The 18,148-nt window shown below is 35.4% G+C and overlaps 1 protein-coding gene across 1 annotated transcript in view; it reads left to right on the top strand.

The window, feature by feature from the left end:
- beat-Vc (beaten path Vc) overlaps positions 1-18,148 on the top strand; it is a 633,967-nt gene that overhangs the window by 83,949 nt on the left and 531,870 nt on the right. Inside the window, exon 2 of the mRNA XM_075291125.1 lies at positions 12,665-13,695. Within this exon, the coding sequence (XP_075147240.1) occupies positions 13,653-13,695 (43 nt within the window). The 5' untranslated portion in view covers positions 12,665-13,652. The remainder of the gene's footprint in view (positions 1-12,664; positions 13,696-18,148) is intronic.

The following is an 18,148-nucleotide window of genomic DNA, read 5'->3' as shown; positions in this document are numbered from 1 at the left end:
GGGCCGAATCTTAAACACCCACCACAATGAATGAAATATTAGGGTTTCCTTTGAAATTTCAGAGGGTTTGAGGACAGATCAAGCAGAGCAGTTCAACAAGTACACTTCACGAAGATAAATTTAAAGATTTTACCTATGAAGACTATATCAGATTCTGGATTTATAAGAACCATTTTTGTTTGAGTTTTAGAGGAATCATTAACATCTCTTGTAAGTGTGCAAGAAAATTATAAATAACGTCTTGATTTGAAATCTTAAATCTGCAGATTTTCACCCGACAAATAAAATCTGGAAATTTTACATTGAGTTTCAAACAATTTTCATGATCAGGGTGCCTTCTATACTCTCAAGAAGTGAAATCGGTCTATATGGAGGCATTACCAAATGGACCGATAAAACCCTAATCCGATACACGCGTTTGTGAGCCTTAACTACCAGAATATTTACAATTTCAGGCAAATCGGATAAAAACTACGGATTCTAGAAACCTAAGGAGTTAAATCGGGAAATCGTTCTTATGGGGGCTATACTAAAATACGAACCGATACTCACCGTTTTCGGCACACCTCTTTATGGCCCGAAAATACCTCTAGATTTTCAATTTCAGACAAATTGAATAAAAACTACGGTTTCTATAAGCCCAAGAAGTAAAATCGGGAGATCGGTCTATATGAGGGCTATACCAAAACATGGACCGATTCTCACTATTTATGGCACTCCTCTTTATGGTCCTAAAATATCTCTAAGTTTCCAATTTCAGGCAAATTGGGTAAAAACTACGGTTTCTATAAGCCCAAGAAGTAAAATCGGGAGATCGGTCTATATGGGGGCTATACCAAAACATGGACCGATACTCACCATTTTTGGCACACCTCTTTATAGTCACAAAATACCTCTAGGTTTAAAATTTCAGGCAAATTGGATAAAAACTACGATTTCTATAAGCCCAAGACCCCAAATCGGGAGGTCGGTTTATATGGGGTCTATACCAAAACCTTGACCGATATAGCCCATTTTCGAACTTGACCTGCCTGCAGACAAAAGACGAGTTTGTGCAAAATTTCAGCACGATTGCTTCATTATTGAAGACTGTAGCGTGATTACAACAGACAGACAGATGGACAGACGGACATGGTCATATCTTCTTAGAATTTCTCCCTGATCAAGAATATATACTTTATATAGTCGGAAATCGATATTTCGATTTTCGAAAAGTGTGGAACTACTTTTAGTTGTTTTATTATAAATTAATTGTCGATTTATTTTGATGCATATATTGTTATTCATTTTTATGAAATAAAACATTAATTGAGCCTATAAGTTCAGTCTATAAATTTTCAGCTAGGGGGGCTATAGCCCCCCCTAGGAAAATTGTCTATCTACGCTAATGATGAAACATTTTGGTATACTTACTATTTATAAATATATTTTATTATTAGTTCTGTTTTTGTATCTCTTAGTATGATAATAAATGACAATGAAATAAAATTCTGATATATCGGGGCTTTATCAAAACTGGGACCGATACGTACCATATTCGGCGTAGACCCAAAATGCCTCCAGATTTTGAATTTCAGGCAAATCGGATAAAAGTGCTGCGTCTATAAGCCCAAGAATTCAAATTGTGAATCGGGCTATACCAAACCATGGACTAATACATACCGTATTCACCACACTTATTTATGGATCCAAAATACCTATAGATTTTAAATATCAGGCAATTCGGTGTTTAGAAGCCCAAGAAATCAAATCAGTATATGGGGCTTTATGGGGCCTATATCGAAATGTGGACCAAATAACAACATACTCGTATTCGGCACACTTATTTATGCACCCAAAATTCCTACAGATTTTGAAATTCACGTTAATCGGATAAAAAATTGGGATGTTTAGACTCTCTACACCCCAAAACGGGTGGTCCGTTTATATGGGAGCTATATCAAAAACCGGTATAGGTCATTTGCGAACAATAGCTACTTGCAGGCAAAAAACGAATCTGTACCACATTCCAGCACGATTGCGTTATTATTGAAGGCTTTACACCTATATTTGTTGAAAAAGTCTCAAATATACAACCATTGATTTCTCTTTTATCCCAAACTGTGACTGATCAGTTTGAGATAAAAACCTTAAGAAATGAGCAGGTGAAGATACTACCAAAATCCCACGAATCCTATAAAAAAATTATTGAGGAATTAGAAAAGAAACATACTGAATTTTACACATACAAACCAAAAAATCAAAGAGGATTCAAAGTTATTCTGAGAAATATGCATTCTACAGTTAATACACAAGATCTAAAAGACGAACTCTCTAGTCTTGGGCATGAAGTAACTAATATATGGAACATCAAAAGCCGCTATACAAAACAAGCACTTCCTCTGTTTGAGATAGAACTGGTAAGCAAACCTAATAATAAAGAAATATACTCCATAACACGACTTATGTCGAGTATAATAAAATTTGAACCACCACATCCGAAGAAAATTGTTCCGCAATGTGGAAACTGCCAACAATATGGCCACACAAAATCATATTGTAGAAAAAAACCAAAATGTATTAAGTGTGCAGGAAATCATGAGTCAAAGTCATGTGAACGGAAAAATTGGTCAAATGAAGTAAAGTGCGCCCTATGCAATGGGAACCATCCAGCTAACTATAAAGGTTGCACTGTTTACAAACAAATATATACTCAATATTATCCTTCTCTTAGACCAACTAGAGGAAATCAACAGACTGATCCTAAGCCTTCTGCAAGCCAAGAACGAGTTATTGAAAATAATTCGTACTCAAATGTAGTAAGAAATATAGACCTTGCGCAAACCAATCAACAAAACCTTGAAAACCAACCACAAAACCTGCAAAATCTTCAACCCAATGAAATACCAGAAGTCAAAGAAATGCTGAGCAACCTTAACAAATTAATGCAACAAATGACAAACCTTCTTATGAATATCACCTTGAAACTTTCAAATATATAGGATGGAATGTCTTAAAATAGTATTCTGGAACGCAAACGGATTATCACAACATACCTTAGAACTAAAACAATTTCTAACATCAAACCAAATTGATATCCTTCTCATATCAGAGACGCACTTTACTCATAAACACCATTTTTCTATCCCAAAGTATGATTTCCACCACGTAATGCATCCATCTGGGAAAGCTCGAGGTGGGTCTGGTATCTTAGTAAAAGAGACCATTAATTATCACCAGGGTATTCACTACTGTACAGAAGAAATACAGGCAACAAACATAATCGTGGAAACGCTTCAAGGCTCCTTAACTGTATCGTCCATTTATAGTCCACCTCGGCATAACATTAAAAAAGACCAATATATTAGTTACTTCAAAACTCTAGGAAATAAATTTCTGGCATGCGGAGATTACAATGCCAAGCATACTCAGTGGGGGTCTCGCCTAACAACACCAAAAGGAAGACAGCTATATTGGGCTATAAAGGAGCTCAATTTAAGGACCATATCACCTGATTCCCCGACTTACTGGCCCTCTGACCTAAACAAGTCTCCAGATCTTATTGATTTCTGTGTCTCAAAAGGTATTCCACTGGGTTCTGAAACATGTGTATCAACTCATGACTTGTCATCTGATCATTCACCGGTTTTCCTAACCTTGTATTCTCAGAAACACAAAGAGTATCAGAAATGCAAACTTCACAATAAGAAAACAAATTGGGACAATTTTCGTTACCTAGTTAGTAATACCATAAACAAAAATATACCACTGAAAACAGAAAATGACATAACAGGAGGCGTAGAGCACCTTATAAGTGTTATTCAAAACGCATCATGGAATTCCACACCAAGGAACAGTTTTGAAAACCCTCCAAAAGCCTCTAATTCTGTGTTAAGAAAACTATCGGAAAAGAGAAAGGCAAAAAAACGATGGAAACGAACAAGACTACCCGAAGATAAACGTATACTGAATAAAGCAAGTTTCGAACTTAAACAATTACTGAAAAATTTAAATGATAAAAAGATTGAACAAGAAATTACTAACCTAGGTCCAACAATGGCGACAGATTTTTCTTTATGGAAAATCACTAGAAATATAAAAAACCAACCCAAAACAAATTATCCCATCCGTAAGCCTGACAATTCCTGGACCAAAAGTAATTTAGAAAAAGCAATGACTTTTGCCAATCACTTATATGATGTGTTTTCTCCTAATAGTACGGAGGAAACGCCATACTATATTCAATCTTACCTATCTGAAACACACCAACTTGATTTACCTATTAAGAAATTCACCAAAAAAGAAGTTCTACAAGCAATAAAGACCTTAAAATCTGGTAAAGCACCAGGATATGATTTAATCACTCCAAAAATATTAAAAGAACTACCCACTGAAGGCATAGACTGCATCACTTTCATCTTTAATGCTTGTTTAACTCGTAATTTTATCCCTCCACAGTGGAAAGTCGCACAAATTATAATGATACAAAAACCCGGAAAACCGGTAGATCAAGTAAAATCGTATCGTCCAATAAGTCTACTACCCATACTATCCAAACTACTCGAAACACTTTTTATTAGCAGGTTAATGCCTATTATTGAAACTGAACACATTATTCCGAATCACCAATTTGGTTTCAGGAGAAAACATGGAACCATAGAACAAATACATCGCTTGGTCGAGACAATCAATTCAGCTTTTGAATCTAAAAGCTATTGCACCTCGGCATTTCTAGATATTTCTCAGGCTTTTGATAAAGTTTGGCATGATGGCCTGTTGTACAAAATTAAGAGATTTCTTCCAATAAATTACTTCCTATTTATTAAATCATACCTAGAAAATAGACTGTTTTATGTTCATGAATCTGGTGAAATGAGTGACTTGAAACATATAAGAGCTGGTGTCCCCCAGGGTAGTGTAATGGGCCCGATCTTATACCTTCTGTTTACAGCCGACCTTCCCCAAACAGAAACTGCTGTTATTGGAACATTTGCTGACGACACAGCTGTCTTAGCCACAAATAAAAACTGTACTGTTGCAAGCAATTTGCTGCAAAACTATTTGAATGAACTGTCGATGTGGTTAAAATGCTGGCGCATTAAAGCAAATGAATCAAAATCTACCCATGTAACATTCACACTGAATCACGGAAATTGTCCCCCAGTTTACATGAATCAAATAGAACTTCCTATGAAGGATGATGTGAAATACCTTGGTTTACATTTAGACAAAAAACTGAAATGGACTACCCACATTAAAACAAAAAGGAAAGCTCTCGATATACAGGTCAATAAGATGCAGTTTCTTATTGGACCGGCATCAAAAATTTCATTTGAAAATAGATTGCTTATATACAAATGTATCATAAAACCTGTTTGGACGTATGGAATCCAATTATGGGGAACTGCTTCAAATACTACAATAAAAATACTGGAACAATTTCAGACAAAAACTCTGCGAAAAATATCAGGAGCACCTCAATACATATCGAACAAGCGACTACTAGAGGAACTGAATATGAAAACAGTTGAGGAAGAAATAGTACACCAATTACAAAACTACAAATTAAGAATAGAAACACACCCAAATTCTCTTGCAGCTGGCCTGATGGCAAATCCGGCAACTTTTACACGGCTTCGAAGAAGAGCGCCACAAGATCTCGTTTAAAAATTTACATCTACTTTGTTTTACTAAATTAATAAATTAATTTGAATCCGTAATTAGGTAAATGTGGGCTCACCAATGGGTGAGCACCATGGTAAAGATATATTATAGAATTAACACCCAGAATAATGTAAATATCAAAATAGTGATAGAAGGCATTAATAAATTTGAATTAAAAAAAAAAAAAAAAAAAAAAAACAGTGTTTACAACAGGTAGACAATATATGATTATATCGTCTTAGAATTTCTCCCTGATCAAGAATATATATACTTTCTATAGTCGGAAATCGATAGTTCGATGTGTTACAACCGGAATAACAAACTTATTATAACCCCATCACCATTGTATGGTGGTGTGTATAAAAATGGGGAACATTTTTACCCAGCGAGTATCAAAAACGAATTTGGATCGAAATTTCGTTTCGTGAAATTCGGTTTGTAACACATCGAACTATCGATTTCCAAACCACATAAAGTTTGAATATTAATGGTCAGGTTGAATTTATAAGACAATCTCGCGATGTATGTTCTACTAAAGCTACAAATTATCCACACTATTGTAATGAAATTAACCATATATAAATATGGAGTGTAAATCTATTTGTTGGTGCAATGGTTAGTATGTGCGTCTCTCATGACACTTTGTGTATAATAAAGTGTCATAAGTTCAATTCCAGTGTGCACCAAAAAATTTAAGCGGCGAATTCCTCTCAGTAATGCTAGCGAATGTTTCAAATCTTCTCGAAGTGGTTTCACCGTAATGTGACGCTCTGCTCGATTCGGCTATAAGAGGGAGGTATCTTGCCATTGAAATATGCATTGGTTTGTCTAAAATAAGGGGCTGCTACCATATATCCCAACGTAACCTACTTGCTGTAATATTTCATTTGTGGGACAAAACAAAAAATATTTTTTTTTACGTGTGCTTACATGTCTATATACATTTGTTTGGGTTTGATTTAGTTTAGTTAACATCTTTAGCACTTTTGATCCATTTCACATTTTTTGTTTTGCAGTTTTAATTCTTCAAACTTGTTTTGGTTCCAACTACCTGCTAATTTTAATTTGCAAATAAAGCATTTCCTGGAGTAGGTATTACTACCAATTCCATGTTGATTTCATTCACACAACATCGCTGGCTTAACGCTAGAATGAATCCTTTAGGGGTGGGCTGTAATCCCTTTTGGTGGCCCAGTCTCTCTAAATGGGTCTTAATGTACTGTATACTAGGATTGCCAACGTAATCCTGCTCAATCCTCTGGAAACACAACTGGCAATAGGAAGGGCATTGAAAAATGATTCATGTTTTCTTACAGAATCCACTTCTCTTTAGCTGCTTTCCATGCATCAGCTTCGTAAATCTTTTAGGACCAAAAAGTGTCTGCATCAAGCAAAAGTCTAAATGCATGCATTCCTATGTTAACTATGCATGTTTACTCGCGTACTCATACACATATTTTCAAAACGATAATATATGAATTCAATGGGAGAGTTGGAAGAATATAATAAAAGACGATTTGTGAGTGGAGGTGGGTGCGGAATGTAAAACTATTTCTGTGCACTTAGTAGCAATTTTCAAAAAATCACGGTAACAAATTAAGAAACTTCGAGAGGGGAAAAATAATCGAAACGACGAGACACAAATAGAAGCATGAAAGAAATATTTGCGTGCATAATTTTTAAATAGTTAAATCATAATTATTACAGATTTAAGTCTTCTGACGTAGGAGCTAATTTCTATAAAAATAAAAAAGTATTTTTTCATATTTTCCGTTGTAAAACATATCTTTTACGACCTGGATTTCTGAAGACATTATTTTTAATTCAAAAAGTACATACAGGAGTTCACCAATGTTGTATCACAGTGGACTGAATAGTCTAAGTGAGCCTGATGCATCGGACTGCCACCTAACCTAACATAACCTAACATGTACGATCCACCATACAAAGACTGCTATCCACAATCGAATCTGTATATAAAATCCGAATTTGTTTGTATGTTCCGGTAAGCTGATCTGATTTCCATGAAATTTTTTGAGAACGTAAAGGGTGATCATGTGGTGAAAATAGGATACCTCATTTTATGATATCTCGTCGGCGAGGGTTTGCCCGTTGTTTTGAAAATTCTCGTATATAATCCGTTTAGCTTAAGATCTCCGATGGGGACCATTAAATGACGCAAAAAAGAAAAGAAACTCATCAAAAACTAAAACAATAATGAAAATAAAATTAACAAGTATAGACAGCAGTAAGTTCCAATGAACCATGAACCAAATATTAGGGTTTCCTTTGAATTTTCAGGAGGGCTTGAGGACACTTCCCGAAGATAAATTTAAAGATTTCACCTATGAGGACTATATCAGATTCTGGATTTATAAGAACCATTTTTGTTTGGGTTTTAGAGGAATCTTTAACATCTCTTGTAAGTGTGCAAGAAAATTATAAAATAACGTCTTGATTTGAAATCTTAAATCTGTAGATTTTCACCCGAGAAGTAAAATCTGGAAATTTTACATTGAGTTTCAAGCAATTTTCATGATCAGTGCGTCTTCTATACCCTCAAGAAGTGAAGTCGGTCTATATGGAGGCATTACCAAATGGACCGATAAAAACTTAATCCTATACACGTTTTTGTGAGCCTAAAATACCAGAATATTTACAATTCCAGGCAAATCGGATAAAAACTATGGTTTTTAGAAACCCAAGGAGTTAAATCGGGAGATCGTTCTTATGGGGGCTATACTAGAATATGGACCGATACTCACCGTTTTCGGCACACCTCTTTATGGCCCGAAAATACCTCTAGATTTCCAATTTCAGGCAAATTGAATAAAAACTTCGGAATCTAGAAGCCCAAGAAGTAAAATCGGGATATCGGTCTATATGGGGGCTATACCAAAACATGGACCTATACGCACCATTTGTGGCACACCGCTTTATGGTCCCAAAATACCTATAAATTTCCAATTTCAGACAAATTGTATATAAGCTACGGATTCATAAACCCAAGACGATACGGACTTTTCGGCACACCTCTTTACGGTTCTAAAGTACCTCTCGATTTCCAATTTCAGGTAAATTGGATAAAAACTGCGGTTTCTATAAGCCCAAGAAATAAAATCGAGATATCGGTCTATATGGGGGCTATACCAAAATATGAACCGATACTCACAATTTTTGGTCCACGTATTTTTGGTCCTACAATACCTCTAGATTTCCAATTTCAGGTAAATTGAATAAAAACTGCGGTTTCTATAAGCCCAAGAAATAAAATCGGGAGATCGGTCTATATGGGGGCTATACCAAAACATGGACCGATACTCACCATTTTTGGCACACCACTTTATGGTCAAAAAATACCTCTACATTTCAAATTTCAGGCAAATTGGATAACAACTACGATTTCTATAAGCCCAAGACCCCAAATCGGGAGGTCGGTTTATATGAGGACTATATCAAAATCTTCACCGATATAGCCCATCTTCGAACTTGACCTGCCAGCATACAAAAGACGAGTTTGTGCAAATTTTCAGCACGATTGCTTTATTATTGAAGACTGTAGCGTGATTACAACAGACAGACAGACAGTCAGACAGACAGACGGACGTCGTTATATCGTCTTAGAATTTCTCCCTGATCAAGAATATATATACTTTATATAGTCGTAAATCGATATTTCGATGTGTTACAAACGGAATGACAAACTTATTATACCCCCGTCACCATCATATGGTGGTGGGTATAAAAATTTCATCCCCGCGGGTATTAGAATCTGTGCTTGTTGACTTTTTCTCTTCCATACAAGTCCTTTTGCGAAGGTTTTGCCATTTACTATATAACAAAATACAAAAATATTTGATAAAAGAAAAAAATACCGCTGGTGAGATTTGATTCTGTGTTCTTTATTTTTTCATTCATACAAATAAAGAACATCTAGAGAAGTAGTTAGAATGTTATGCCTTGGTGTCCTATTACGATCACATAACACATATTTGAATTGACGTTTCCACTCTTTGCGTTTAATGGCGTTTGTGGCTGAGTGTACCAAGGCGTTCTGTTTTGGTGCCAACAAACCCCTTGTCGGAGCGAAAAAGTTTATAAAAATAAAATGTGAAATGGGCAAAATTTATATTTCGTTTTTATACCATAAACCACATAGTGGTAAGGGTATAAAAACTTTGATCTGCTAAAATATGTGCCTACCAGAAATATTGATTTTAGACCCTATAGAATATACACCGTTCGACTCGGAATCACCTCCTGAGTCGATCTAGCCCTTGGTGTCCGTCCGTCCGTCTGGTCGTCTGCCCATGTATTTGTTGTTCGCAGGATTCCGGTCGCAATTATTAACTGATTTTGATGAAATTTGGTATATCGCGTTTTATGGGTACAAGGACAAACGCTGTTGAATTTTGAATCAAATTTAGATATAGCTCCCATATATATGTATCGCCCGATTTCGATATATGTTGTCAGATTGAGCTCATTTACCAACCATCCGGCGTCAAATTTGGCACAAAGTAAGCTAATTTACCACACAGTACATGGTAGATTACTTATAGCAGATTACTTACAGTACATGTGCAAACCTTCATCGAAATCGGTTTAGATTTAGATAAAGCTCCCATATATAACATATGTATTGCCAGATGTTCCCAAATTTGGCCATAAATCCTTTATTTATCAACTGATCATACTCAAAGTTACCCAAATCTAATTTTCTATAGTACACTGAAAAAAATATTGTCGTGAGGTCAAAGATTTCGTGTCTTTAAAATACGAATACAAATTTTGCTTAGCATAGAAGACGCATTTCTCTAAAATAAAGTTATTCTCCTTGTCCAAAAGTCGATCAACTTTTCAATAAAGTCGTATTGTCCTTATAATTAAGTGAGTGGACTTAAAAATGGGTATCTTAACATGAAAGAAAAAATTTATAGGCTAAGGTCAACTTGACTTTAATAATTCAGAAAAATTCTTTAAATTTAATAAAATTGTCTTAAATGTGTTGTCTTTTTGCATCTTGACTACAAAGCAAAAAATCGTTCAAATATAGGACATGTTTTTCAAGACTTTATTTTAAAGAAATTTTTTACTTCAAACATAGCATAATTTCTACTGGAAGTCGAGTCCTAATTTGGAAAATAAAGTTGCCGTTAACTCGTTTTTAAAGGACTTTGATAGCATATGAAGAAAAAAAGCTGAGAAAGCGAAAAATTAAAATTTGCTTCCTAGAAGCAAGTACACAAAACCTAAATTTAAAAGAGAATTGTGTCTTAAAAGTATCCTTACTTGTATTCTCCGCTTCTTTGGCTCGGAATCAATACCAAATTTTTTAAAGTAAAGGCAAAATCTTTGGAACCGAGTATGCTTTTTTTTCAGTGTACTTACTATATGAGCAAAAAAAAAAAATCATCGAAATCGGTTCAGATTTAACTATAGCTGCCATATATGTGTCTTATTCAAACTTAGCGCGAGGTAACCTGCTGTGGTATCAACAAAACGTGCAAAATATCATCCAAATCGGTTCAGATTTAGATATAGCTCCCATATATATTTACCGCTCGATTTTAAAACCTATGTCCGTATTAACCTTATTTTTGACCATAGTGACCTCATTTATTAATTTTTTTATATTAAATATTTGTATATGGGAATATAAACCCTTATATACCTCCCAACAAATTTGAAGGAGTTAAAATGGTACCAAAAATTTCGGTATACATAGTGGTGAAGGGAATACTATAGTCGGCCGCGCCCGACTTTAGACTTTACTTACTTGTTTTGTGTGCAAATGAAATAGAAACCTTAATTTGCTGAGATGTTGGTACCTCTCCTTGATAAACCTCTCTCAAAATTGAGAGAAAATTTTGCGGAAGGTCCACCGACGTGAATACAGTACAAAGCTTAAAAAAATGAGTAGGAAGGAAACACTCTCTACTTAAAGTTTTGTCAAAGGCGGGTATTAAGTTCGAGTTTAGCCGTTAAAATCAAGAATAAATCTGTAAATGCCGAATAACATTATAACTTTTTTTTGTTTTTGCAAATGTTATTATAACTTGATGGGTAATTTAGTATCAGCAGCAGCTGAATTAGTTTATTTTCTTTAAAATGAGTTATTTAAGAAAATTACAATTTCAATGCAATAACGCGAACTTAATAGGCAGACAATTTTACACCTACAAAAAGAAAAAAAAAACAAATTGTCCGATTTGTTTAAAAGAACAACTGTGTGGAAACCATTGGGTGAAAAAGTAGCATTTCCAGTAAGGGGACTTTCTCCGGCCCTACTCTTTGGAAGAGTTCACATTTGGATTTTGTTTTTTCAGAAGGCCTATCTTATTATTTATCGTTCGAAAAATTCTGTGAAGGATATAGTTTATTAATGCGATATTTTCTAACAGAACCTCTCTTAGATATAGACGGGAGGGCATCACAAGATCGAATCAGAACACTTCTGGATCTGAGGCAAATATTTCGAACGGAACAACAAAAAAACTATTGAAAATTTTGACAATTTCAAACAGTTTCATTTTAGGTCTTGAACTGGTTTCAATAAACTTTTAGTATTTTTTTTTAAATATCAGACTCTTTTAATCTTGGCTTTTGGTTTGTAGTTTGTCATGATTTTTGTTATTTCATTTAATGGCTTAATTGCTTAGTTTATAAAAATTTATAGATATGTTTGTTTTATATGGAAACCTGTTCTAAACTCCTCTTTCTCTCTGCAGCTTGCTTAGATAAAAAGTTTTGGGCTAAAGGCAAAATCACTAAATTGGTATCCTTGTTGGAATATGTGCAGATATGACTCAGTGCATTCATATATGGCGCTTCACATACACCTATCAAACATCCATTCTTTATGCACTGACAATGAACCCCCTCCCGGGGTTTCATGCATTTCATAATTGAAAAACTACAATAACAAGAAGAAAAATAAAGTTTATTTTCTTTCTCTTCATGGTTTTCATTTTTCTCCGCTTTTGTATTTATTTTTTGTCGTTTTTTGTATTTCTCGCAGAAAGTGGCTCACACAAGATGGAAATCAAGGAAAATGAAATTTAACACATCTCATGCAACAACCAGCGGAAAAGAAATGAAAAGTGTCAGTGAAAACGAATGTTGTGAAAATATATACCATACATATATAAACTGAACTGAATTCGTAAGAGACGAAAATCCAACAAAAAACAAAAAAAAAAGAAAAACACCAACCCAACAACAAAGACGACAACGACAACAAATCCAAAAGGATTCGAAGCGAACTGGTTTCAGTGCAAAATATGATTATACATCACATTTATCATAGATACGCTTACGATTGCCCCACCCCGCCCATCATTGCTGCTGCTTCTAGTCTTTGGGCCTTCAAACCAACGAATTGTTAATCCAAAATCCAATCCAGTGAATCACATTGCTGCCTCGAGAAGAGGTCCGTAAGCAATGTAACGTGTGCCAAGGAAACCACGAGTTAAGGGGAAAAGCTTTTTAACGGGTTTCCGGGAAAATATATCTCACACTAATGCCATATTTCACGCATTTCCGCTTTGTTTTCACACAACCAAAAACGAAAGAAATAAAAAGCGAAGAAGACCTGAACACAAGATTTCCGGACAAACGCGTAGCTTAACCACAATTTACCAACAACGTGAACCGAAATGATACTGCTTCGTCCTTTGCTGGAGCAATCCCTTCCACCTCCATCGTTATTGTGGACGTAAACGAGACATAAAAACTTTAATAATTCTCAACAAGCAGCAGACTCAATTCACCAAAATACGCTGAATTAAATAAAAACTAAAGAGCATTGGCCAAAAAAGGACAAGAAAAGAAAACAAAAGACCTTAAATCAGGCAAATTGCTTGCCTGAAACAGTGAAGAAGTGAATTCGAAAATATTTAACTCTTCTCAATACCTTAAGCTACAAATCACATTCGACTCAAACCTGAAAGCATCTCAACAGTTGAAATATTACGGAGCGAAAGACATCCATATCACCCAGCTCCATAATGGATGGCATTTACATACTCCTGGTAGTACTTTTGGCGATTGGTGAGTCTTGTCTCTTAGTTTATTCTATAGATTTTTCATGGTTTGGAATTCAATCAATTCTATTTGTTGCAAAAATATTTAAATGATTTATAGAGAGAAGTAATGGAACTCAACCAATGGTGGAAAGGATGGAGTTTTGAAATGTTTGAGTGAAGCACCAGAGCTCTCGTTTATTCGTTGAGCTCTTATTGAAATTGTCTATGTATACAGAAAAAAGTATAACGAAAAATTTTCTAATTAAAGTCTTAATTGAGTTTCAAAAAAATATACAATTAAAAATTTAATTGATTCGACAATTTTTTTAATTGAAAGAAACGCCAAAAACACAAAAATTAATAGTATCAATAAATTTTTTAATTTACTTTCAATTAATTTTTAATTGATACCATCATTTCTGTGATTGCAGACATTTCAATTAAAAAATTAATTGCATCAATTAATTTAGTGATTGAAGATACAAAATATTTTTGTGTGTATGTAATGTCAGTTTACTATATTTATACCGTTTACCATAGGATGGGGGTATATTAACTTTGTCATTCCATTTGTAACATATAGAAATATTGGTCTCAGACCCCATAAGGTATCAAGCAAGCGATGTCCGGCTGGTACGATCGGATGACACGTTATTTTAGTATATAACCTCTAACAACCATTACAAAATTGGTCTATAATTATATGTACACTCCATATAAACCGATCTCTAGCCGATTCATTTGTACCGGCTGAAATTTGGTTCACGATGTTCCCATGTGCCAATAGGAAACAAATTAAACCAATTTTTTATAACCGATTTGACTTTTTTAGTTCTTGAAGATTACTTGTGTCCCCAACTGTTCGGCCTTATATGAGCAACTTTGAATAGTGAGGAATATTATTTACTGAAGCGCTGGGACGAACGATGGCTGTATGGTTGATTGCTTCGTAGGAACAAAACCAATGGTTGGAGGGAGCTCTTCTCCTTGTAGTTGTCACAAGCCTCATAAGGGCAAATCTATGAAATGATATCTAGCAGCACTATGTTAGGTTAGGTTAAAGTTTCAGGCTCACTTAGACTATTCAGTCCATTGTGATACCACATTGACTAAAAGTACCTATTATGTTATATATGGGCACTTCTAGTTGAACCTTCTCGATTATTTTCCTCTGTTGAACCAACCAGATTGTTCCAAAAACATTAGCAGACTGTTTAAGTTAACATTTTCCAGGTCCGTCAGTAATCTAAAGCTGTATGCCCCTAAAATTCGCTTGAGCTTTACACAAAATGCAGGACACTCATGCAAGAGGTGTTTAATTGATTATTTTTTACTCCGCATCATGACAGCTCATACAGTAGATATCAGGAGTGATATCTGACGTCTTGAGACAGTATTGCCCCCAAATCTTAAGAAAAAATCCCTAAATTCTAGGCTTTTTCAAAAACCCCCAAAAAATTTACGAATGTAATAAGTACAAAGAGGGTTCCCAAATTTCGTGAAAAATCCTGTAGTGATACACTTTAAAATTAAATTAATACAAGTATACTGAAAGAAGAAAGAAGAAAGAAGTTTTCTTTTCTGAGAAATTTCTTTTGAAGTAAATAAAAAATAAATCTTGCTCCCTGAGGAAATTATTTTTTCTTTGGATGTAATAATACAAAATGTATATCAATTAAAAAAGCAGGCTTACTTTTAATACGCTTTCAGCTGCTAAGTTAAAATACGATTGTTTTTAATTGTGTCAAATATTGAAAATGCCCTTTCAACAGAAGCGTTTAAAAAAGATAACGAAAATAATGCTATTGCATACTTGCTTGTATTTAGGATATTCTTTTAGCAAAATAGCATCTTTTTTCTCATAATTCATGCCACAATTGTTCCGAATTTGCTTGAGAATTGCTCCACTATATAAGGTCAAAAATATTTTTTTACCCCCAAAAATCCCCCTAACGTGAAAAACCCCTAAATTTGGTGGGAAACCCCCTAACCTGGCAACACTGTCTTAAGAACATTAGCATATCTAGTGTGCAGCTTAAGTTTAAATGGGGCCATATTTGCTTTGTGTCATTACAACCCTTGCAATTCTCCCATCGAACATTTGCCATTATAACAGCCTTCCCACGCAGTAAGAGCAGAGGCATACCAACTGATTCTAGTTCCCCTGGAATATGTAAGGTAGTTCCTCATCCGCTTCGAAGTTCCCCGGTATGTTCCTATGGCCAGGCACCCATATTGGGTGAATATTGTAGTGCTCCGCCATCTCGTTGAGAGATTTGGTCAAAGGATTTTATTGCAGGTTGACTGTCTGTGTATATACAATGCCAACTTTTTTTGGAACATTTCTTCTCATCCAATTCGCCACCTCTCTTATTGATAATATTTCAATCTGAAAAACACTACAGTGATTAGGTAATCGTTTCGCAATTCGAAGTTCCAGATCTTTAGAATATACTCCGAAACCATCCAATTTTGAGCCATCAGTGTAGAAAATATATATCGTTTATTTCCCAGGGTCGGTGTGCATCACGCCTCACTGTTGAGAATTAGAGTTTCAAACTTTTTGTCGAAAAGTGGTTTCGTCAAAGTGCAATCCACTACGTTTGGCACATCTGGTATTATTGTGAGGACCGAACTGTAACCGTACATTTTCTCCGACCACAGGGATAGCTCTCTAAACCGCACAGCCGTTGTTGCAGTTGACTTTTTGGCCAAAATGTCTAAAGAAAACAGATGCAGCATGACATTAAGAGAATTTGTTCCTGTCTTATTGAATGCGCCTGAGATACACAAGCACGCCATACGCTGAAGTTTGTCGAAACTTGTCGGCTGCTGAAGTGCCGGCCACCAGACTACAACACCATATAGCATTATAGATCTAACCACTGCCGTGTTTAGCCAATGCACAATTTTCGGTTTAAGTCCCCACTTTTTTCCTATCGCCTTTGTGCACGAGTACTTTAGCTTTTTATACCCTAAATCACATAGTGGTCAGGGTATAATAACTTTGATCTTCCAAAAAATGTGCCTACCAGAAATATTGATTTTAGACTCCATAAAATATATACCGATCGACTCAGAATCACCTCCTGAGGCGATCTAGCCCTCCGTCTGTCCATGTATTTGTTGTTCGTAGGATTCCGGTCGCAATTATTAACCGATTTTGATGAAATTTGGTATATGTCTTTTTTTTTTTTTTTTTGAATTTGGAAAAAATCGGATCGGAAATTTAGATATAGCTCCCATATATATGTATCGCCCGATATCGACAAAAGGGGTCATATTACGCTTATTTACTTATTTACCGATTGTCATCAAATTTGCCACAGTGCCACCCTTTAAGTGTGCAAAATTTCAATTTCAAAATTTCCCATATATATGTATCGCCAGATTTTCCCAAATTTGGCCATAAGTCCCTTATTTATCAACCGATCTTAATCAAAGTTGGCCAAATCTAATTTTCTGTGGTATTTACTATATGTGCAAAAAATCATCGAAATCGGTCCAGATTTAGCTATATATACCCTACGGGAAATGGATCAACCCCAGGACCGGTGCAGAACTAGTCTCTGGTGTATATGGACCAGTCCTAGTTCTGGTCAAAACGTATGGAAAGTACCGGTCATTTTAACATGGATTTGTCATTGACGGTGTAAATTTACACTTTAGAACACATCTTAGACTCATTCCAAAGGACGCGTCCTAGTACAACTTAGAAGGATTACACTATAGAAAGGTCCTCATGAACTAATCTGGGAAAAACTTTCCACCAGAAAGTAAAAACTTTAGGAATATATGGAGCAATAGATTATTCTGATATTTGTATTTCAGAAAATGGGTGGATTCAATAAGAAGTTAATATCAAGAGTATAGAAATCAATAAATTATATAAAAGTTTAAAAGTTTCGACAAACCAATCTTCCTCAAATTTAGCATAGAGTAACCTTCTGTGGTATCAACCAAACCTGCCAAATATCATTCAAATCAGTTCAGACTTATATATAGCTCGGAGCCACCGTGGTGCAATGGTTAGCATGCCCGCCTTGCATACACAAGGTCGTGGGTTCGATTCCTGCTACGACCGAACACCAAAAAGTTTTTCAGCGGTGGATTATCCCACCTCAGTAATGCTGGTGACATTTCTGAGGGTTTCAAAGCTTCTCTAAGTGGTTCCACTGGAATGTGGAACGCCGTTCGGACTCGGCTATAAAAAGGAGGTCCCTTGTCATTGAGCTTAACATGGAATCGGGCAGCACTCAGTGATAAGAGAGAAGTTCACCACTGTGGTATCACAATGGACTGAATGGTCTAAGTGAGCCTGATACATCGGGCTGCCACATAACCTAACCTAACCTAACCTATATATAGCTCCCATATATACACATCGCTCGATTTTCCCAAGTGTATTACTCGTATCCGATCGTATTTAGACCAACATGTAACTCTTTTTTTATTTTTTATTATTCTATAGTCTATAG

Source organism: Haematobia irritans, chromosome 1 (assembly GCF_050003625.1).
Source record: "Haematobia irritans isolate KBUSLIRL chromosome 1, ASM5000362v1, whole genome shotgun sequence".
NCBI classification, from domain to species: Eukaryota; Metazoa; Arthropoda; class Insecta; order Diptera; family Muscidae; genus Haematobia; species Haematobia irritans.
This window is presented reverse-complemented; position numbering and strand designations above follow the sequence as displayed.